At 47.5% G+C, this 23,448-nt stretch overlaps 1 protein-coding gene across 1 annotated transcript in view; it reads left to right on the plus strand.

The window, feature by feature from the left end:
• DMRT1 (doublesex and mab-3 related transcription factor 1) overlaps positions 1-23,448 on the plus strand; it is a 120,089-nt gene that overhangs the window by 47,939 nt on the left and 48,702 nt on the right. Inside the window, exon 3 of the mRNA XM_006863733.1 lies at positions 11,859-12,142. Within this exon, the coding sequence (XP_006863795.1) occupies positions 11,859-12,142 (284 nt within the window). The remainder of the gene's footprint in view (positions 1-11,858; positions 12,143-23,448) is intronic.

A 23,448-nucleotide genomic window follows, 5' to 3' on the forward strand; every position in this document is an offset into this window, starting at 1 on the left:
AGAATTGCTGGGTCATAAGAGTCCTGGTATGGTGCTATAGGATAAGCACTCAACCACAAGGTCAGCGGTTCAAACTCAGCAGCCACTCCTTGGAAACCCCATACTGGGTCGTTATGAGCCAGAACCGACTCAGTGACACTTAACAACAGCTTGTGGTAATCTAAATCATTCACCCAAAATGGAGTCACTCATGCAGGGCCCAACCAACCAACCAACACCAAATAAAGCCCATGGGGCTCCCGATTGTCAGCACCCCACCCATTTCCTTTTGTCAGGAACGATCCCACCGATTTCCTGCTTGTCAGGAAAGATCTCCACCAATTTCCTGTTCGTTAGGAAAGATCCTACCAATTTCCTGTTTGTCAGGAAAGACCCCATCATTTTCCTGTTTGTCAGGAAAGACCCCATCATTTTCCTGTTGGTCAGGAAAGGCCCCATCAGTTTCTTATTCTTAATAAAAAGCCGTTTGGCTGTTATAAAAGCTGTTTTAACACAAGCCAACCAAGCAATTCTCACCTGCCATCCATGTCACTAAAGTTTTCTAGATGCTTCTTACTGGTAAAACTTTGTTCCAGTCTGACTTTCAGGCCACCCCATGAAACCTGCGCCTTCAAGGCTGTCTTCCTGAGTTCACTGTTGCCTTGTCCGCTATGAGTCGGAACTTCACATCAACAAGAGATAGTTAGAATAACAAAAAGTATTTTTATAAGCCCAGTTTAGATGTAGTAACATACCTACAAGACTGAAATTACGCAATAATTGACTTTATTAACCTTGTAATGTGCACTTAAGGAGCTCTGGTAGCGTAGTGGTTACGAATCGGGCTGCGAACCTTAAGGTCAGCAGTTCGAAACTGCTAGCTGCTCCTCAGGAGAAAGATGAGGCTTTCTGCTCCCGTAAAGATTTACAGCCCTGGAAACCCTGTACAGGGTCGCTATGGGTCGGAACCGACTCAACGGCACATAACAACAACAACAATGTGCTCTTGTCAGAAGTGTCATTAGTACCCTGTTCCAATAACGCTTTGAATCCACGTGGTTTTTTCTTCATTGCTACCGCTCACTGATTTTGTCAGCTTTTCTGTTGCTTTACTACAACATTCTGAGAATCAGTGTTTGTGAACCTACACCCATAACTTTTTTTTTTTTTTAATGACGTAGTAATTGAAGGGAAAAGGAGAACAATCAAAAAAGGTTTCCGCTCAGCTGCTAATAATCTTGTAACTAGTCATGTAATTCAATGTAGAAAGATGTTGCAATACAGTTTTGTTGACGGTATTAATAAATGCGTAAGAAATACAACGTTTAAGCAATTTTTACAGCTGGATCACTATTATTCTTCGCTTAAAATTGCTAGTAAACATGACTGGTATGTGGGGGAGGCCCACAGAGTGGGGAGAAGCACGTCGAGTCACTGTACTGGGTGATACTGGTTTCTCAGACTCTTAACACATTCTCTGCCCCGTATGTACGAGGCTGGCCTGGAACCATCGTCAGCAGCACATGTAATTTGAATGCTGTATGTACTTGTTTGTCCCCAATAGCTTAGGAGGGTCTGTTGATTTTTCTTTGCTGTTGACTTAGGATTCTGGAGACCCCATGAGTTATAAAGTAGAAATTCTCCCTAAGAATTCATGCATTTGAATTTTGGTGTTGGGGGTAGAGTATTGAAAAACGGCTGTAACCGTACATTGACAGAGACTTCCAGAGGTCCATCGCCTTCAGAAGAAGACATGGAATGAGGGATATCATTGCTGATGTCAGATGGATCTTAATTGAAATCAGAGATCATCAGAAAGATGCTTACCTGCGCTTTTTTGAATACGCAAAGGTTTTCGATTGTGTGGATCATGTCAAGCTATGGACAACATTGCAAAGAATGAATACTCTGGAACACTTCATTGTGGTCATGAGGAACCTGGACCTGGACCAAGAGGCAGTTGTTTAAACAGAGCAAGAGAACACTGAATGGTTTAAAATTAGGAACAGTGTGTGCCAGGATTATATTCTTTAACCATATTTAATCAGTCTGTATGTTGAGCAAATAATTTGAGAAACTGCATTATATGAAGGAAAACATGACATAAGGATTGGAGGAAGACTCATTAACAACCTGCGATATGCAGATGATACAACCTTGCTTACTGAGAGTGAAGAGCACTTAAGATACTTACTGATGAAGATCAAAGACCATAGCCTTTGGTATGGATTGCATCTCAATGTAAAGAAAACAAAAATTCTCACCACTGGCCCAATAAATAACATCCATATAAATGAAGAAAAGATTGAAGTTGTCAAAGACTTTAGTTTGCTTGGATCGACCATTAACACTCATGGAAGCAGCAGTCAAGAAATCAAACGACGTATTGCATTAGACAAATCTACACAAGAGCTCTGTAAAGTGTTGAAGAGCAAAGATGTCAACTTGAGGACTAAGGTGTGCCTGACCCAAGCCATGGTGTTTTCATAACTTCATATACATGTGGAAGCTGGACAGTGAATCAGGAAGATTCTAGAAGAATTGATGCTTTTGAGTTTGCTGTTGGAGAATATTAGAAGTACCATGGGCTGCTAAAAGAACAAACATGTGTTGGAAGAAGGACAGCCAGAGTGCTCCGTGGAGGTGAGGATGGCCAGAGTTCATCTCATGTACTTGGGCCATGTTAACAGGAGGGACCTGGGGAAGGACATCATGCTTGGTGAAGTGGAAGGTCAGGAAGACCCCCAGTGACCCAGTGAGGTGGACCGACACAGTGACTGTCACGACACCCGAGCACCAGCGATGAGGATGGGGTAGGGCGGGCAGGGTTTTGTTCTGTTGTTGGTTGAGTTGCTATGAGTTGGAACCGACTCGACAGCACCTAACAACTGTCTATGCGTACAGAAGCAGATAGCCTGCCGATGGGTCGATTGGAATCGACAACCTTTTGGTTATCAGCCGAGCTCACACCTTGCCTGGGTGGGTCTGTCGTGGACTCTACCTCTTACCTCTGGAGCTCTGAGGATGAAGGACCACACAGCTTGCCTTGCATGCATACAGTTGTTGTTGTTGTTAAGTGCCGTCGAGTCGGTTCCGACCCATAGCGACCCTGTACAGGGTTTCCGAGGGTGTAAATCTTTACGGGAGTAGAAAGCCTCATCTTTCTCCCGCAGAGCGGCTGGTAGTTTCGAACCGCTGACCTTAAGGTTCGCAGCCCGATTCGTAACCACTACGCTACCAGAGCTCCTTTGTTGTTGTTGTCAGGTGCCATCAAGTCGGAACCGACTCATAGTGACCCCATGCACAGCAGAACGAAACAATGTCCGATCCTGGGCCAACTTCACTACCGCTGCCACACTTGAGTGCATCAATGATGCCACCTGGCTGATCCATCTCGTTGGGGGTCTTCCTCTTTTTCTCTCTCCCTCCACCCTACCCAGCATGACATCCTTCTCCTGCGATTGTTTCCTCCGGACAATATGTCCAAAGTAGGAGAGACGAAGTTTAGCCATCCTGGCCTCCAAGGAGCACTCTGGCTGCACTTCCTCCAAAACAGATTTATTGGTTCTTTTGGCAGTCCATGGCACTTTCAGTACTCTCCTCCAACACCACAACTCAAAGGCATCAATTCTTCTACGATCCTCCTTATTCACTGTCCAGCTTTCGCATCCATATGAGGCTATTGAAAACACAATGGCCTGGGTCAGGCGCACCCTAGTCCTCAAGCTGACATCTCTACTCTTCAACACTTTAAAAAGTTCCTGTGCAGCAGATTTGCCCAGTGCAATACGTCGTCTGATCTCTTGACTGCTACTTCCGCGAGTGTTGATAGTTGATCCAAGAAGAATGAAGTCCTTGACAACTTCAATCTTTTCTCCATTGATAAGAATGTTGTTTATTGGTCCAGTGGTGAGGATTTTTGTTTTCTTGACATTCAGAGCTCCTTAGGTGCTCAGAAAAGGCTTACAGAATTGGAGGGGGAGGTGTTTCTTTCTCCATCAGATACAGGTGGTGGGAAGTGGTGTCTGCCCTGTTCACTGTCTGACTTACCACTTTGTGGAGTGGGACAGTCGGTACATGGCAGCCTAGCTGATCATCAGCTCTGGCTGGTCACAGGCAGGCTGGGATTCTGTGAGGGCCAGTTCACCGAAGGACTCACTCCTCACTTGTCCAGCCCACGTGTCCTCCCCACGCATCCCATCCGCAGCACCACGCTGCATCACTGAGGTGTCCTGTTGTTGTTTTTGTTAAGTGCTGTCGAGTTGGTTCTCACCCATAGCAACCCTGTATAGAATTTCCCAGGAGTAGCTGGTGAGCTTGAACCGCCAACCTTGTGGATCAAGCCAACTTTGCAGTTCAGTGCATTAACTCACAACTCCATACCAGTACCTGTTGGATGCCTTGAACTCCACCACTCCAGACTCCATAGGGTTTTCTGGGCTGTCATCTTTTTTCTTAAAAGAACAAATAAATCATCTTTTGTTTTAAGAGCTGGTTTAAATATACCATTTCTTTCTCCATCAATAGGACCCTATTCTGTGCTGTGTTCTGTCCTAGAAATTCTGGACAATGAACAAAGGAAGATTGTTCTCCTAACAGACTGTCTCTTTGTGTTGGGGTTGTTGTCCATAGTCGAGGGAGGTGCCTTTTTTTAAGATTTTATTGTGAATTGAATGACGTAGGCTGTCATTCTTTAGAGCATCACCAGTCTTTCTCCCACGTTTTTGCTGGTTGGGTTTGAACCACCAGCCTGTTAGCAGCTGTTGCACTGTGCAGAAGCTGATAAAACCAAGGTCCTTGTTCATCCATTCTGTTTAAACCTACTGCCGTAGCGTTGATTCCAACTCATAGCATCCGTATAGGATATAGCCCTATAGCATTTATGGGAGAAGATTACCAGGTCTTTCTTCCGCAGAGCTGCTGGGTGAGTTTGAACCACTGACCTTTTAGTTAGCAGCCCATGGCTTAAGCATTGTGCATCTGTTCTTCCTACATCCAGGAAATGTCTGGATATGGCAGGCCTGAACGCAGTTACCCTGCGGGGAATAATGCAAACTGGGTCTCTCCCTAGGGATCCTCGGTGGCACCGTGGGTTAAGTGTTGGGCTAACTGAACAGTTGTTGGTTCTAACCCACCAGCTGCTCCTCTTGAGAATCTGCTTCCGTAAAGATCTGCAGTCTCGGGAACTCTATGGAGAGCAGTAGAGGCACCGTGAGCTGGGTTTGATGGGACGGCAGTGGAGTTTTCTAGGTTTTGCTGTCTTTTCCTAAGCCCCCGCCCAATGATGCAGTGGTTAAGTGCTCAGCTGCTAAATCAAAGGTTGGTGGTTCGATCCCACCAGCCACTTGGTGGGAGAAAGATGTGGTGGTCTGTGTCCAACAGACGACGTAGTCTTGGAAATGCTGTAGGACAGTTCCACTAAACAGTCTCTCCTAAAGCCGTTCATTTCCATTAAAAACATAACGTGGGACTATCACCTGTACTTGCTCTGCACCCATCTAGCGCTTAGGAATCTCAGATGCTCTCAGAGAGCTCAGACTTCCTGCTGGACCCTTCGGCCGTGGGGGATATTGTGCTGTGCTGCCCACCCATAGTGACCCTATTTAGGGTTTCCAAGGAGCGGCTGGTGGATTTGAACCGCTAACCTTGCCATTAACTTGTGATTAGTGGTCCAATGCTTATCCTACAGGGCCACACCAGGACTCCATCTGATGGAGTTTGGCAGTTCAAGTTCACCAGCCGCTCCTCGGAAACCCTGTACAAGCTTGCTATGGGTACGAACTGACTCGATGGCACTTAACAACAACAACAACAACAATAAAAGCAGGGTTTAGGAGTCCCGGTGTGACGCAGTAGGATAAATGCTTGATTACAAGGTTTGAACAGCAAGGTCAGTGGTTCAAAACCACCACCTGCTCTTCAGAAACCCTGTACAGGGTCACTATGGGTCGGAACCGACTCGATGGCACTTAACAACAACAACAACAAACAGAGTATGGGATTCCAGAACCACATAAGACCTGGTGTGCATAAATTACAACAGCAACCTTGAACTCAGACCTATGAACAGTCCCCAAGGTGGGGCAGACCTTGGCTGCGTTTCCTTCTGCCATAGGTACGTAAGGTGGTCACGAGCCTGAAATGAACCACAGATAGACAAAGTAATCATTTACAGGCACTGGTGTGAACTCACAAAGAGTCCTGAGGTTTTATCAACTGTGAATCTGGATGTCATCTGTGTCCTTTTCCTATGTCATAGAAGACACTGCAGGTTTGATCTGTCATTGAAGAGGGAGCGTAAAGAACTCACATCAACACTACAGAAGAGAGAGCAGGGAGCCTTCCCAGACCCAAAAAATCATGGCTGGTTAAGTCCATGAATATGCCCCGGCTTGCAGACCAGCATACGGCGCAGCAGAATCAATAAGAGTGTTCATTTTGTAGGGGGGATATTGATCTCACATGAATGAGCGAATCATATTTCATGATGCACATGTTTAGAAGGACTCCTGGCATGGAGCAGTAGGATCACCACTGGACTGTTCAAGCCCACAAGCTGCTGCTTGGTTGGAACAGGATCGCTGTGAGTCGGAGCTGACTTGGCGGCACTTTAACAGCAACGTGTTTAGAAACGCGGATGTTGAAGTTTTGTCTCATGTATTCTGGACGTTATCAGGAGCGACCAATCCCTGGAGAAGGACATCATGCTTGGTGTGGTGGAGGGTTCAACAAAAAGAGGAAGACCCCCAACGAGATGGAGATGGATTTGACACAGCGGTTGCAACAATGGCGTCACACATTACACTTGGGAGAGTATGAGTTTGGTGCAGGACCGGGCAGTGTTTGCCTGGTCACGGGGTTGCTGTGAGCTGGAACTAAATGGACAGCACCTCACGACAACGATAGCAAAATATGTATATACCACAGAACACACTTGTGAAGGCCCCCCCCCCCCAGGAAGAAGCAGACCTGAAGAAGGTCAGTGTGGAGAGCCATGACTGAGCTGTTAGTCTGCTGGCCACGTCTCTGCGTCCTGTCTGCCCCGGTCGATGGGATGAAGGTTTTGGGTAATTTTTTCATATCTGTGTTTCTGCAACGGAGCCTTGGTGTGGTGCAGAGGTTAAAGTGCTCAGTTGCTAACCCAGGGTGGGCAGTTTGAAGCCACTAGCCTCTCTTGGGAGAAAGATGAGGCAGTCTGCATCTTTAAAGATTTCAAAACAAAAAACCCCCCACTGCTTTCAAGTTGTAATCTGACTCACAGCAATCCTGCAGGGTAGGGTAGAATGTCCCTGGGATTGTCTAAGGCCATAAATCTCTACAGAAGCAGACTGCCACACTTTCTCACCAACAATGGCAAGCTGGTTAAAACCTTTGAGGTCACAGTTAAACACTTAAATCTTGATACCACCAGGGTGCCTTACCCATAATGACTGGTGCTGTCAAGTCGGTTCCGGCTCATAGTGACACTGTCTCTGAGGAGCAGCTGGTGAGCTTGAACCACTGACCTAACGGTTCAAATGACCCCGTGGTCCAGTGCTTATCCTACAGCGCCACACCAGGATTCGGCTGGGGGTATTTATTTAGGTGTGGTGCTGTGGGTTAATGCGCCAGACTGCAAGGTTGAACTGCAAGGTTGGCGGTTCAAGCTCACCAGCTGCTCCTCATAAAACCCTATACAGGGTTGCAACCGACTTGACGGCACTTACCAACAACAACAGAATGGCTGGTGGATTTGAACTGCCGATCTTACGGCTAGCACCCGTTCTTATCCTATAGTGCAACTGGGCCCCTTTTCTTTGTAGTTTTGGGTAGTGTGGTGGTTAAGTGGCTACTGACCCAAAAGTTGAGTGGTTTGAACCCACCAGCCGCTCCATGGAGAACGATGTGACAGTCTGCTTCCATAAAGACTTCAGCTCTGGAAAGCTATGGGGTAGTTGTAAGTGCGTTATAGGGTCGCTAGGGGTGGGTATTGATTTAATGGCTACAACATACCTTTCTACCTCCTGTGAGGATTTTTCCTCCTTGCTGTTGAATCCAATCTTTCTATGTTGTTGTTGTTAGGTACTGTGGAGTTGGTTCCGACTCATAGCGACCCTGCATAGGGTTTCCGAGGCTGTAAGTCTTTACGGGAGCAGAAAGCCTCATCTTTCTCCCACGGAACAGCTGGTAGTTTCTAACTGCTGACCTTGCGGTTCGCAGCCTGATTCGTAACCACTACACTACCAGAGCTCCTTGGAAATGCTATATAGTTTTACTGTAAGTTGAACCAACTTGATGGCACTTTAACTGCAACCACATACAAAGCTTCTGACACTGCTGACTGTCATAGGAGGGGCCAGCCTCATCTTTCTCTCTCCAAGCTGCTGGTGGGCTTGAACCATCAAACTTTCAGTGCTTAACCCACTGCACCATGTTGTTGTTGTTGGGTGTTGCATAGCAACCTTATGCATAACAAAATGAAGCACCCTCACAATTATTGTTAACACTTAAGCCCATTGCTACTGCCACTGTGGCAATACAGGTAATTTGTTGTTGTTAAGTGCCGTCAAGTTGATCCTGATCTATAGCGACCCTATGTAGGGTTTCCAAAGAGCAACTGATGAGCTTGAACCGCCAACCTTGCAGTTCAAGCGGCTTTGCAGTCTGGTGCATTAACCCATAGCGCCACACATAATTGGGTGTCATTTTTCACTGACCCTCCACTACCAAGTCCTTCTCTAGGGCTTGGTCCCTCCTGACAATATGTCTGAAGTATGAGAGACAAAAACTCACCATCCTGTCTTCTAAGGAGCATTCGGACTATAGTTTTTCCAACACAGATCTGTTGGTTCTTTTGGCAGCCCATGGTACTTTTAATATTCTCCTCCAACACCATAACTCAAATGCATCAATTCTTGTAAAGTTTTCCTTATTCACTGTCCAACTTTCACATACATATGAGGTTATTGAAAATAGCATGGGTTGAGTCAGGCACACCTTAGTCTTCACACTTAACATCTTCGCTCTTCAGCGTTTTGAAGAGGTCTTGTGCAGCAGATTTACCTAATGCAATCATAAAGAATACATCTTTTGATTTCTTGACTGATGCTTTACGTAAGTGTTGAATGTGGATCCAAGCAAAATGAAGTCTTTGACAACTTCAATCGATTCTCCATTTATCATGTTGTTATTTATTGATCCAGTGGTGAGGATGTTTGTTTTATTTACATTGAGTTGCAACTACCGGAGGCTGTGCTCTTTGATTTGATCAGCAATTTGAAACTGAAGAAGTCGTTGGTGGTGGTGTTCATTTGCCGTGGAGTCAGCTCTGACCTTTAGCCATCCTGTGTAGGGTTTCAGAGGCAGTAAATCTATACGGGAGCAGAAAGCTTCGTCTTTGTTCTGTGAAGCTGCTTGTAGTTTTGAACTGCTGATCTTGCAATTAGCAGCAGCCTAACTTGTGACCAACTCTGATACTAGGGCCCCTTGAAGACACTGATGGAATTCTTCGATTTAATTGTCACTAACACCCTCAGAAACCCTATACAGGGTCGCTATGGGTCGGGAACCGACTCGACGGCACTTAACAACAACAACAACTTTAGTGGTTGGTGTTTAAATGTATAGTTAAATAATAGTGGCATAAACTGATACACTTTGTAAGCTTATGAATATTTTCTTATCACGGACAGCATTATACTTCAAGATAGATTCTGCGATGTTCTTTTTGACGATGAATGTGACACCATCCTTCTAGAATTTGTCATTCGGGCATAGTAAACCGTGTGATTCTCCGATTTAAAACCATCAGTTCCAGTCCATTTCAACTCACTAATGCCTAGGATATCGATCTTGATGAGTTCCATGTCATTTTTGACAATTTCTAATTTACTCAGATTCGTACTTCGTACATTCCATGCTCCGATTATTAATGGATGTTTACAGCTGTTTGTCCTCTCTCTGAGTGGTGCCCCATCAATAAATGAAGGTCCCGGAAGCTGTACTCCATTCGCGTCACTATGGTCTGCCCTACTTTGAGGCGGCAGCTCTTCCCTGGTTGTATTTCACGTGCCTTCCAACCTGAGGGGCTCACCTTCTGGCACTGTATCTGACAATATTCGGGTGCTCTTCATCACGTTTCAATATTTCATATTCTGGTGCTGATGGTGTTCCACTGCTTTTCATAAGGTTTTCAGTGAGTAAATACTCAGAAATACTCCGCGTCTCCTTCTTCCTAGTCTGTCTGTTTGGAAGCTCCGTCGAAGACTGCCCACCATGAGTGACCCTGCTGGGATAAAAATACCTGTGGCCTAGCTTCTAGAATTACAGCATCACGAGGCTGCCACAGTCTGACAAACTGACCAACAAGTGCTAGGTGACATATGTTATTGTTGTTAAGTGCCGTTGAGTCGGTTCCGACCCATAATGACCCTGTATAGGGTTTCCAAGGAGCAGCTGGTGAGCTGGAACTGCCGACCTTGCAGTTCAAACCGCTTTGCAGTCTGGCGCATTAACCCACAGAGCCACACCAGGACTCCGGGTTACACGTGTGTCAAATGGAATAAAGTATTTGCAAAGAGGGCTTCATCTATTGTTCAGAGGAATGAAGGAAGCTGGTGCTAGGCCCCAGAATGTAAGCAGAGCACACACAGCTCTGCGTGATGTAGGGAGAAGCTCTCCCACCCTCCACCCTCCAGTGGGGTTCATTTGGGTACTTGGTTGATAGTCAGGGATCGGCCCGAATCACATGATATTAGGGGTAGCTTGTAGAATCGTTGCATTCCCATTGCTAGAGCAGACTTGTTATTCTGAATGTCTGAATGTTTCTGTAAGGTGTTGTTGAATTGGTTCCCACGCACAGTGACCCTGGAAGTCCTTCAGCCTCACAATCGCTCCTTTAAGCCCATTGGTGCTGCCACTGTGTCAGTCCATCTCATTGGGGGTCCTCCGCTTTTTTGCCGACCCGCTACCTCACCCCAGGGTCTGGTTTCTCCTTATAACAGGTCTAAAGCATGTGAGACAAGACCACTGTCCTGCTTCTCAGGAGCGTTCAGGTTGTACTTCTTACCAGGTAGATGTACTCATTTTCTAGCAGCTCGTGGCATATTTAATATTCTCTGCCAACACGGTAATTCCAAGGCATCATTCTTCTCGGGCCGTCCTTTGTCATTGTCCAGCTTTTCTTCACACATGGCTGGGTCAAGTGCACCTTAGTCCTCAAAGTGACATCTTGGCCTTTGAACACTTTTTGTTTTTGCGGCGGCAGCATCAGGATTTCGACTGCCCACTGGGCCGGACGTCACTGTCCAGATTTCTGCAGCTTCTGGTATCAGCTGACTATGGAAGTGAAGGAACAATGTTTGCTTGAAGTCAGACTCCGGCTTGGGCTTTCAGACCAGTGTGTCTAGCTACCAGAGTTGGGGAGCTGGGACAGTCCTGACTTTATTAATAAATGTACAGTACAATTCATTTGGAGTCCTGGCATGGCAATGTAGAATATGCACTGGACTGCAAGGTCAGTTTAAACTGCATGGTGGGCGGTTCAAACCCACCAAGCTGTTCCTTGGAAACCCTGTACAGGGTCACTATGATTTGGTACTTAACAACAACAATTACAGCAAGAAACAGTTCGTGTTGTCCTAAGAACGTTGCAGTAGGCCCAGATGAGCTAGACTTGACTTGGAGTTCAGGAGAGGAATTCCTGGGTACAGGGTGGCCCCTCTGGCTTTTTGTTGTTAAAATGTCCTCTGCAATGTCTTTGTTTCCCAGTAGAAGTGACCACCAGAGTCTTCGGCTATGCTCCAATGTCACCTGCGTCCTCAGCCACCTTGCTTGGCTCTGGTTTAGAGGGAGGGTGTTGTGGCCTCCTCACTCATTCCATGTGCTGTGGTCTTTTTCAGAGAGCCGGATGGTCATCCCGGATATCCCTGTTGCTACCAGCAGGGGGCACATGGAGAACGCACCTGAACTGGTGCCCGACTCTGCCTACTACAGCAGCTTCTACCAGCCTTCGCTGTTCCCCTACTACAACAACCTCTACAACTACCCGCAGTACTCCATGGCCCTGGCTGCCGACTCTGCCCCTGGGGACATGGCCAGTCCCCTTGGGGGCTCCCCCGTGAAGAACAGTCTGCGGAGCCTCCCGGCACCTTATGTGCCGGGTCAGACGGGAAACCAGTGGCAGGTAGGTTATTATCTGCTAGTGGTTGAGGTGTGGAAAAATCACACTCAGACAGACAGACAGACAGACAGACAGACGGGTTGAGGTGTGGAAAAATCACACTCAGACAGACAGACAGACACACACACACACACACACACACACACACACACAGAGCACCTTACGTGCCGGGTCAGACGGGAAACCAGTGGCAAGTAAGTTGTTTTCCGCGAATGGTCGAGGCATGAAAAAATCACCCTCACACATGCATACCCACACAGAACACGCATGCATACAGACAGACATACACACACACACATAGCACCTTACGTGCCGGGTCAGGCGGGAAAGCAGTAGCAGGTAGGTTGTTATACATGAATAGATGGGGTGTATGAAAATCACACTCATACATGCACACAGACAGACACACATACAGACAGACAGACACACAGCACGTTACGTGTCTGGTCAGATGGAAAACCAGTGGCAGGTAGGTTGTTATCTGCAAGTGGTCGGGGGTGTGTGAAAATCACACTCACACATGCACACACACACACAGGGCCTTCTGTGTCCAGTCAGATGGGAGACCAGTGGCAGGTGGACGCTGTCCTTGGAGGGGACTGGTTTACTGCTGTCGAGTTGGTTCCGACTCACACTCCATTCGAGTAGTCTGGGGTGTGTGAAAATCACACTCACAAACACACACCCTCCCACTCACTATGCACGTTTTGAAACCCACGGAGAGACTTTGGATCATGCCATTTAGCTGCAGAAAGCCGGCACCTCCTCCCCCTTCCAACCCTGACCCCTCACCCCCCAACTCTGAGAGCCAGCCCCTCTTCAGAGGCCCCGATGGTGCTGGGCTTTACTCCACGGCGATTTTATTTTTTCACTTCATCTTGTGAATTAGGTGAAGGTTTGCAGAACAGATCAGTTTTCCATTCAGTAATTCAGACACACTTGGTTTCATCTCCTTGATTGCAGTGTGATATCACTCCCCCCACTTCCTCCCTGTGTTTCCGGTTTCTGTTCCTCCTTCTTTCCAAACCCTTCTGAACTTGGTTCCTGAGTAAATGCTGCCTGCCCTTCTGCTCCCAGCTGGTTGAAGATTCTAAGGACTACGTAGCTCCCTTGTGTTACTGTTCCCCTTGCAGACCTGTGTTGTTTGGCTGAACACTGAACCAAGGGTGTGAGTGCAGTCCCAGACCTGATGGGTGCCTAAGGGCAATAGTCTTGGGGTCTCCATCAATTCTATTCAACCAGGAATGCTGGCCTTTCTTATATGTGATTTTAAGTGTTCTTCCACATTTTTCTCCCACTCTGTCCAGGACCTCCAAATGGAATCCCTTTCAGAGAAGTTGCTAGTATTAGCAGGGCACCATCTAGTTCTTCTGGTCTCAGGGTCATGGGTAGTCACATGGTCCACAAATCCAATAAACTGTTTTCCTGAGTCTTGAGTTTCTTCACCCTTGCTTAGGACAGGAAGAGACCTTACATAGCTGATCACAACCTTCGAAGGCCCCAATCTCTACTCACCAAAGTAGGATGGTGAACATTGTCTTTGTGGACTGTGTTTTGCCCATTGACCATGGTGTTCCCCCAAACCATGATCCCAAGCCCCCAGGCCCAGAGACTGAATGCCTTGAGGTGTTCGGTTAAAGCTGAGATGTGTTCAGAACTTTACCTTCTATACTTTCTACCACCCACATTCACGGGTATTTGAAGTTTTTACTTTATTTCTTGTTGAGGAGATTATTCACATCAGAGCATACACAACTCAGCCGTGAGAACTGAGCGTTCACATGAGTTTAAAGGAAGTGGGGTCACTCTAGAAGTTGGTCTCCTTTAGGGCTTTTCAAAGGCTGTCCTGTGTGATGAGTTGGGGCAGTTTTCAGGGTGATTTCTGATGCAGATCTATAACAGGTAGCTTCTGCGGTGGATTCTTGGGGATCATGGGCTGCTGTTAAGAGCATCCTGCCTTTTGGTTGCTTCTTGACTTTGAGGAGAAAGTGGGAAGATGGAGGAGCCTGATGCAGAAGAGAGATGGAGGGACAGAAGGAGAGAGGGTGGGGAAACCAAAGTCTTAATAGGCTAGTCAGTTAGCTCATCAAGGTCAGTTTTACAGTGGAGCCAGAAACCTCATAAAATCACAAGCCTCCCCTTTGTGTCAGGAAGCACTGGTGGTGCACATGGTTAGTGTAGTTGGAGGTAAGAGTCCCTCTAGAGATGCCTCAGAATAAAGTCCTGGCTATCTACTTCTGAAACAAAAACCAGGCATTAAAAACCCCACAGATACCCCACAAGTCAACCCACCTTGGTGGCAACTGGTTACTGGCATACATAGTACTTACAAAGATATCAGGATTAGTCAAAAAGTATTGCTTCTAGGGTTCCAGTTCGTACCTGCGTGGGCATGTCCTAAACAGAAACGTGTTCCAACACGTCTGCCGTCAGCATGCTTGTCTTAGTCTCATGTCAGTCCCTTTAAATTAAAGGTCCAGTCAAAACAGCCAGGTCAAGACAGAGAGGTCAGCCCCGACGGTTCTGGTAACTGTGTTTGGGGATTACAAAGGGGACATCTTTCTAGTGGGAGTCCTAGTGTGGCGCTGTGGGCTAATGCATCAGACTGCAAAGCCGTTTGCACTGCATGGTTTGTGGTTCAAGCTCACCAGCTGCTCCTTGGAAACCCTATACAGGGTTGCTATGGGTCGGAATCGACTCTACAGCACTTAACAACAACAACAACAACAACAACACTGGCTAGTGACCGTGAGCATTTCTTCATGTTGTTGGCTGCCTGAATGTCTTCTTTGGTGAAACATCTGTTCATGTCCTCTGCCCATTTTTAAATTGGATTATTTGTTTTCTTTTTGTTGAGGTATGTAAGTGTTCTATACATTTTAGACGGTAACCCTCGTCTGATATTTGACTTGCCTTCATGTTTAAGGGATGAGACCTGCCCAATTTAGGAATAACTGAGGTGAGAGGTTCTGAAGGAAATGGGGTGTGGAAGGGGACTTTTCTTCTTGGCCTTGCTGGTTTGGGAGGACAGGGTGGTCCTGTGGACACTGCCTCCTGGAGAGGAGACAAGCTGGCCAGAGGAGGTCAGGCGGGGACTGTGGTCCTCAGTCGTTGGTCCCACAGCAGGACTTGGGGAGCACCTAGCCACTCTGTCTGACTCACCCCTTGTCTGACCCGGGCTGCCCCTGGAGGGCCCCCCCCCCGTCCAAATCCGTCACTCTTTACCGCTCAGCCTGACCCTCCCGCTGACATAGCTCCACAGGCTGAGGCCTCGTCGGCTGCCATCCTCATCCCTCCTGGGTCCCTGGCTCTGAGTGTCTGTGTGACTGGTTTCAGCCAAGAGCGGTTTTCGGAGTCCTAGAAAAATCCCACCACAGGAGACAAGCGTATCTGTTTGCAGTAGACAACCTAGAGGCCAGCAGGGAGCGAAGGGAAGGATTTGCAAAAGGAAGTCCCCCGTCCACAAGCCTCCCTGTAATCAGTGGAGCCGCAGATAGTGACTGCATGAAGCTGTGGCACCGCACGATAAGCACTGGACCGCAAGGTCGGCGGTTCAAATTCACCAGCTGCTCCTTGGAAACCCTATACAGGGTCACTATGCGTCAGAACCAACATTTAACAACAAAGAACAGACCTGGTGCCTATGGGCCCAGTCCGGTCATAGCGACCTTGCTGAGTTGCATACCCTCTTAAATGCCAAAGAAGCTATGGTGGCACCACAGAACCAAGGCCTGGTGATCAGCTTCTGTAACGACGACAGCCTTGGAAACCCTGTGGGGCAGTTGTGGTTCCGTCCATAGCGTTGCTTAGAATTGGAATCGGCTAGATGGCAACAAGGTTTTTTGTTTGTTTGTTTGTGGGTGGCACAGTGGCTGAGTGCTCAGTTGCACTGGTTTGAACCCACCAACAGTGTCTACTCTAAGTACAAAAGGAGTCTTAATGACGCATTGGTCAAGCACTGGCTGCTAATGGAAAAGTCGGGTGTTTGAACCCACCCAGTGGCGCCACCAGAAGCAAGATCTGGTCATCTGCTTCTGTAAAGAAGACAGCTGAGGAAACCCTATGGGGCAGTTAGTTCTGCTCTTCCATATAGACTCGACAGCAGTGGTGCCACTAATAAATAACAAGTGAATGCACTTGGCCCCAAAACTGAAAGGCTGGCAGTTAGAGGTGCATCGGAAGAAAGGCCTGGTGATCTCCTGAAAAATCAGCCTTGAAAACCCCATGGAGCCCAGTACTCCTCTGACATGCAGGAGTCCCACGGAGTTGCCTCTTTGGTGACTGTTTTGTTGTTTTCTTTTTACAAAGAGCAAACCTTTTGGGATAAGAGCTACGTGCTGGGTCAGCATGCCCCTTCAGCCTCTCTCGAGCTCGCTCCCTCCGGCTGAGGAGATTTGTGGCTCAATCATAGACCGCTGTCCTGCTGAGAAACAGGAATAACATTTGTGATACTGCAAGAAACTCAGGATGGATGACCGCGTCCGCTCCCCTGCAGCTCATTGCGCTTCTGCATTTAATTGCCTGCAAAAGCTGTTTATGGCCGCGTGCACTCCTCCACGCCACATTATCTCTTAAATAAACATGTTGTACCAGGCTGGCCGGGGAGAGGTGCTCAGAAAGAAATATACGACGGCTCGAGCTGTCCCTGTCTCTTCCTCTGTCCCCAGGGAGAGCATCCCACCGCCCAGCTGTCTAGACCTTAAAAACCCAAGCTACTGTCCTTGAGTTGGTTCCCACGCATAGCAACCCCACAGGACAGGATAGAACAGCTCTGTAAGGGTTTCCTGAGGCTGTTAATCCTTACAGGACCAGAACACTACAGAACAGCTGGTGGGTTTGAACTGCCGACGTTGTGATTAGCAGCCCAATACTTGGTATCACCTGGTCTTGTGGTGGTCTGGCTACAGTGAGGTTCTGATGACTATGGAAATGATTTCATTCCTCCTGGTGGCGAGTTTAAGGAGTGCTGGTGGCACGCTGGATTAAGCAATGGTCTGTGTACCACAAGGTCGGTGGTTCAAACCCACCAGCTGCGCCCTGGGAGAAAGATGAGGTTTCAGTCTCTGAAACCCTGAGGGACAGTTCTACTTTGCCCTGGAGGGCTGCTGAGTCTGAATTGATACAACAGTGGCAGTGGGTGTGGTTTTGGGGCACTGATTTTAGGTTCACTCTGAAGCCTTTCATGTTAGGGATACCCACTGGTGATTATACCCCCAGGTAGGGGCTGGATTTTATTAAGCTCGAGGACCTGCTGTGTGTTAGGGATGTGTTGCGGTTGTTAGCTGCCATGAAGTTGTTGTTTCACAGATGGAAACGTTGCTGGGCCCCGCCCACCATCTAGCACCATTTTGGACAGTGTGACCCGTAAAGTTCAGGTTGGCTGCTTTTTTGAAGTAGATCACCAGGTCTCTCTTCTTAGTCTGTCTCTTAATCTGGAAGTTCACTGAAATCTACCGTGCAGACTCAGCTGGTACTTGAAAACCTGCTGACGAGAGCTCCCAGCGTCCCAGCAACACGCAAGGCACCAATGTTATTATCAGTCATAGGCCATTACGGTTATGCACCTAGGTGGAGAGCATTCATTTACGAAGTAAGCATGCACTGGGGCCTGCTGTATGCCAAGCAACCATACAGACTTAAGTTGCGAAAAGCAGGGGCAAAGGAAGACTCCTTTTATAACATACAGGGAGTTGCGGAGTTTACTAGGCGGTTGTGGAATTTAGTTCTGGGATCAGGGAAAGGCGCCCCCCAGTGACAACTCCCGGGATTGCATTTTGATGCCTTCAGTCTGCTGAGGTCCAGAGAGGCTCATTAGAAGTGACTTAGATACTTGCAAACCAGTATTCATTGCCACACGATTCCCATGCACCGGGAGGTGGAAACAACTCCACACGTCTGTCAGCACAGAAATGGATAAACACAGTGGGGTCTATCTGTACAATGCAATACTACTAAAGAAGTCTGAGTCCATGCTACGATATGTATGGATCTTAGAAGCCTCATGCTGGGTGAAATAAGTCAGTGGTCGAAGGACAACTCGTGTGTGGTCCTGGTCCTGCTTACATGAAATAATATCTGGAAAACCCCATAGTAGAGAGGCCGTTTATAACTAGGTGGGAGGGGAGTGTGGAAGTATTGTGGAGGATCTGAAGCTTCTCTTTGGGATGCTGGCTGACAGTGGACAGACTTTTGGACAGTGTACATGACATCATGGATGCACTCAAGCTGCATACAGCATGGATTGTGTTCTGACCAGTTAAAATGGCAAACTTAGTTTAATGGGGTTTATTGTTGTTAGGTGCTGCTGTTCAGCTGCTCCTGGTTTACATAACCCTATAAGGAGCTCTGGTAGCATAGTGGTTACGAATTGGGCTGCGAGCCGCAAGGTCAGCAGTTCGAAACTACCAGCCGCTCCATGGGAGAAAGATGAGGCGGTCTGCTCCTGTAAAGATTTACAGCCTCGAAACCCTGGGTAGGGTCGCTATGAGTCGGAACCAGCTCCACAGCACATAACAACAACAAATACATGACAGACTGAAACTACCCCATACAGTGTCCAAGGCTGGAATCTTTAGGGAGTAGATTTCCAGGTCTTTTTCCCACCGAGACGCTGGGTGGGTTTGAACTGCCAACCTTTTGGTTAGCAGCTGAGTGCTTAGCTGTTGTACCTCTGTAAAACTGAAATGAAAAAGTAAAAGCCATCTCCTTCGTGGCCTGTCCCCGGATGTTTGTAATCGCTTGGCTTTGGACACGTTATCAGGAATGACCAGTCCCTGGAGAAGGACATCATGCTTGTTAAGTGAAGTAGAAGGTCAGCGAAACAGTAGAAGACCCACAAAGAGCTGTATTGAGAAAGTGGCAGCAACCCTGGACTCTTAACACAGCAGCGATTGTGAGACACAGCACAGGGTCATGCATGGGAGTGGCTACGAGTCAGAAGCGACTCTCCACACCTAACACAGTGCACGGCTTTATGTGTTCATTGGTCATTCATTCAGCAGATAGGAATAAGGGGCTTTCAAAAGTTGGTGGGAGATTCCATTATCTTTGAATTCCAGTTTTCCACGTCCTTTTTGAGCTCCCCTGTAGTTACCCAGTGTCTCCTACATGCCTGGCACTGTGCTCGCCTCTTCCAGACCTCAAGGATCCCACAGTGGAATGGGTTGGTGTTGTTGTTAGGTGCTGTCCAGTTGGCTCTGAGTCCGGTGACCCTCTGCACAACACAGTGAAACACTGCCCGGTCCTGCGCCATCCTCACAGTTGCTTCTAAGTCTGAGCCCACTCTTGTTGGCCATCTAGCTAGGGTTCTCTCTCTTTTATGCTGAACCCCCTCTTCCCTCAACGTTTCCAAGCATGATGTCCTCTCCAGGGACTGGTCCCTCCTGATAATATGTCCAAAGTACAGGAGACAAAGTCTCGCCATCCTGGCTTCTAAGGAGCATTCTGGCTGCACTTCATTGAAGGTAGATCTACTCTTTCTTTTGGCAGTCCCTGTTGACTACCTACCGATGCCACTGAGTCTGTTCTAGCTCCCCTGTATAGGGTTCCCAAGGAACCATTGTCTCTTAGTCTGGAACTCTCACCGAAACCTGCCTACAGGGGTGGCACTGTAGAATAATGGATGCATTTGGATTAAGGTCAGGAAACAATACTGAAAATACTGTCGACTTCCAGGAGGCCTGGTGTGACGCTGTGGAATAAGCACTAGACTGCTAACTGTAAGGTCGGCAGTTCAAGCCCACCAGCCACTCCATGGGAGACCAATGACACGATCTGCTCCTGTAAAGATTTACAGCTGTGGAAACCTTATATAAGGTCTCTGCATCCAAGGGGTTCCTGCTGAACCGCTAGGTCAGTGGTTCAAGTTCACCACCTACTCCTTGGAAACTTCCCTATACAGGGTTGCTATGAGTTGGCACTGACTCGGCACTTAACAACGATGACAACATTCAGAATAAGGAGCCCAGTGGACTGAGCGTTGGGCCTGCTAACCACAAATTCGCCGGTTCAAACCCACCAGCCGCTCCTCGAGAGAAAGATGAGGCAGTTTGCCCCCATGAAGATTTACAGCCTCAGAAACCCTTAGGGGCACATCTCTGTCCTGTAGAGTCCTATGAGTCACTTGGATATTGTGGAGAACTACCCATGCATGGTGATGATTCAGAACAGATGGGCTTTTAGTGAATTTTTTGTTTCATTAGTGTTTTAGAATCATCCATCCCGTGTGGAGGATTCTAAAGTATAGGATTCTTTCACCATACTTCCTCAACCTGTATGCTGAGCAGATCATTCAAGAAGCTGGGTTCTGTGAAGAAAAACATGGCGTCAGGATTGGAGGAAGACTCATTAACAACCTGCGATATGCAGATGCTACAACCTTGCTTGCTGGAAGTGAAGAGGACTTGAAACATTTACTGATGAAGATCAAAGAGCACAGCCTTCGGTATGGATTACATCTCAATGTAAAGAAAACAAAAATCCTCACCACTGGACCAATAACATCATTCTTAACAACGGAGAAAATATTGAAGTTGTCAAGGACTTCATTTTTCTTGGATCAACCATCACCATTCATGGAAGCAGCAGTCAAGAAATCAAATGACGTATTACATTAGACTAAATCTGCTGCACAGGAACTTTTTAAAGTGTTGAAAAACAAAGATGTCAGCTTGAGGACTAAGGTGCACCTGACCCAAGCCATGGTATTTTCAATAACCTCATATGCATGTGAAAGCTGGACAGTGAATAAGGAAGATCGTAGAAGAATTGATGCTTTTGAGTTTTGGTGTTGGAGGAGAATATTGAAAGTATCATGGACTGCCAAAAGAACCAATAGATCCATTTTGGAAGAAGTGCAGCCAGAGTGCTCCTTGGAGGCCAGGATGGCCAAACTTCATCTGTCATACTTCAGACATATTGTCAGGAGGGACCAGTCTCTGGAGAAGGATATCATGTTTAAGGATAAGGATATCATGTAAGGTGGAAGGTCAGAGGAAAAGAGGAAGACCCCCAGTGAGATGGACTGGCAAAGTAGCAGCATCAGTGGGCTCAAGCGTGGCAACAGTTGTGAGGTTGGCCCGGGACCGGGCAGTGTTTCATTCTGTTGTGCATAGGGTTACATTGCCCTTTCAAATATCACATAGCTGTGTATGCACTTATGGTGTTTTTACGGTATTGTTTTAAAGTGGAAAGGGCTTCCTGTCTAGCTCTCACTTACTGGATCCTGATGTGACTGAGAAATGACTAATGGGGATTACAAGCTCCAAAGAGGGGTTCCTGGTACCAAACGTTAATGTGCTCGGCTGGTCACTGAGAGTCTGGCAGTTCATATCTACTAGAGGTGCTTCGGAAGAAAGACCTGGCAATGTACTAATGAAAAAACTCATCCCTTGCAAACCTGGAGCACAATTCTTCTCTGACACACATGAGCTTGCCATGAGTTGGAATTCACTGGACAGCAAGTTGGAAATGGACATCCGTCCGCTGTGGCAGGGGAGGAGGTCCACAGAGAAAGGGGGTGTGGTGGTGAGCAGCCCTGAGAGACAAGGCACTTTATAGCCTGTGTTCCTTCAGTTCTTCAGAGACAGAGAGAGAGAGAGACATGCAGACACACAGACATGCAGCCACACACACAGACAGACAGACATGCAGAAACACATAGACACACACACACAAATATATGTAGCACACACACAGACATAGACATACATGCAAACACAAAGACACACACATACAGACATACACACACCCCTTATGTACTATAGGGGAGCTTGTTCTTGGGCAGGAGTTCCTGGGCTGCTCATTGAAAGTTGAGAAGTTGAAGTCCATTCAGAGGCACCTTGGAAGTAAGGCCTGGCCATCGTCCTCAGAATCAGCCTGCCGAGTCGCTCTACGCTAACTCCCATGGGATCGCCATGCATTAGCTCTGATTCACGCTGCTACTGTGGGTTTCGGTTGCTTAGCATTGGACGCAGCGTCCTGGCAGTTTCGCTCTACTAGCGTACAGTGAAGAGTGGCACAGTGCTTAAGCACTGAGCTGCTAACTGAAAGGTCAGTTGTTCGAACCCATCCAGTGACTCTGAAGGAGAACATACCTGATAGTGTGCTCCCGTAAAGATTTCAGTCTGGAAAACTCGGCATTTCTCTTCTGTCACGTAGGGGGGGTCTGCTACGAGTTGAAATAGACTTGACGGTATCCAAGAACAGCCAGGCACCCCCCCCCCCAGAGTTGGGCCTCATTGTTTATATCTGTGCCCTGTGTTCGGCGCTCATGAGGTGCCCGTCACGCTGCTGAGTGATGCTGAATGTATCCTGATGTTTCTGACAGCTCATGTGTGACAAGAATAGGATCCATATTTCTTGGAGCTGCGAATCCAAGCACCTTATTTCCCAATAGTGCTGAGAGAGCGATATCTCTTGTGTCACCGCCGGGGAGATGGTGATGGTGACGTATTACTCATGGGTCACTAGCCGAGTCTAAAACCGTAGGTTGGAACAGAGTTGCAAAGGTTAATTGGGTTTGTCCATCAAGGTGGGGGCAGATATAGGAGGCCCGGCTACTGCCCGTCCTCAAATCAAAGCTGCTACTCATCTTGGCTTCCCGTTCTCAAACCATCAAAAAAAATAAAAACAAATTGCCAGTATGCTTGAGAAGCAGGGGAAAGGTGAGGATTTGTTCAAAGCCCAAAGCATGGAAAAGGTTTTTCTAATAAGCAGGTATCTTCGTTTAAAACCAGGAAGGTGGTTCGATTCCATAGACTGAATAGCCAGCCCTTCACAGACGGACTTGCCCTGGGTTCTGCCTTTGCTGCTCAGTCTCTGTGTGACCGGAACTGATGTGCAGTTTGCCTCAGTAGCTTCTTTGGAGTTGCTGGGTTTTGTGCTAACGAGGCGTCACTGCAGTATCTCTCCAGGCCCCTGTAGTGTTGCCAGTATACGTGCATTTTCTTCCTTGGGAGTGCATTTGTCCGAGAGCCAGTGGGCAATGTGTTCTTGGGGAAATGACGTTGAGAATGTCGCCGTTGCTCCTTCTGTAAGGCTCCTGCACACACCTCACTGCTGTGGTTCTGCTTAGCTGTCACTAAGTGGGCCCCATCCATGGACTTCAGGACGGGACATTGCTGGCCATCCTCACATTTCTTTGTGTGTTTGAATCTGTCATTGTAGGCACTGTGCCAGTCTATCTCATACAGGGTCTCCCTTACCTTCGCTGGTCCTTTACTATTCCAGACGTGACGTCTTTCTCTGGTGATCTGTCCCTCCTGAGGATACATTAAAAAGGAAATGAGTTGAAATCTCAAACTGTATTG

The sequence above is a fragment of the Chrysochloris asiatica genome, unplaced genomic scaffold, assembly GCF_000296735.1.
Source record: "Chrysochloris asiatica unplaced genomic scaffold, ChrAsi1.0 scaffold00056, whole genome shotgun sequence".
Classification (NCBI taxonomy): Eukaryota; Metazoa; Chordata; class Mammalia; order Afrosoricida; family Chrysochloridae; genus Chrysochloris; species Chrysochloris asiatica.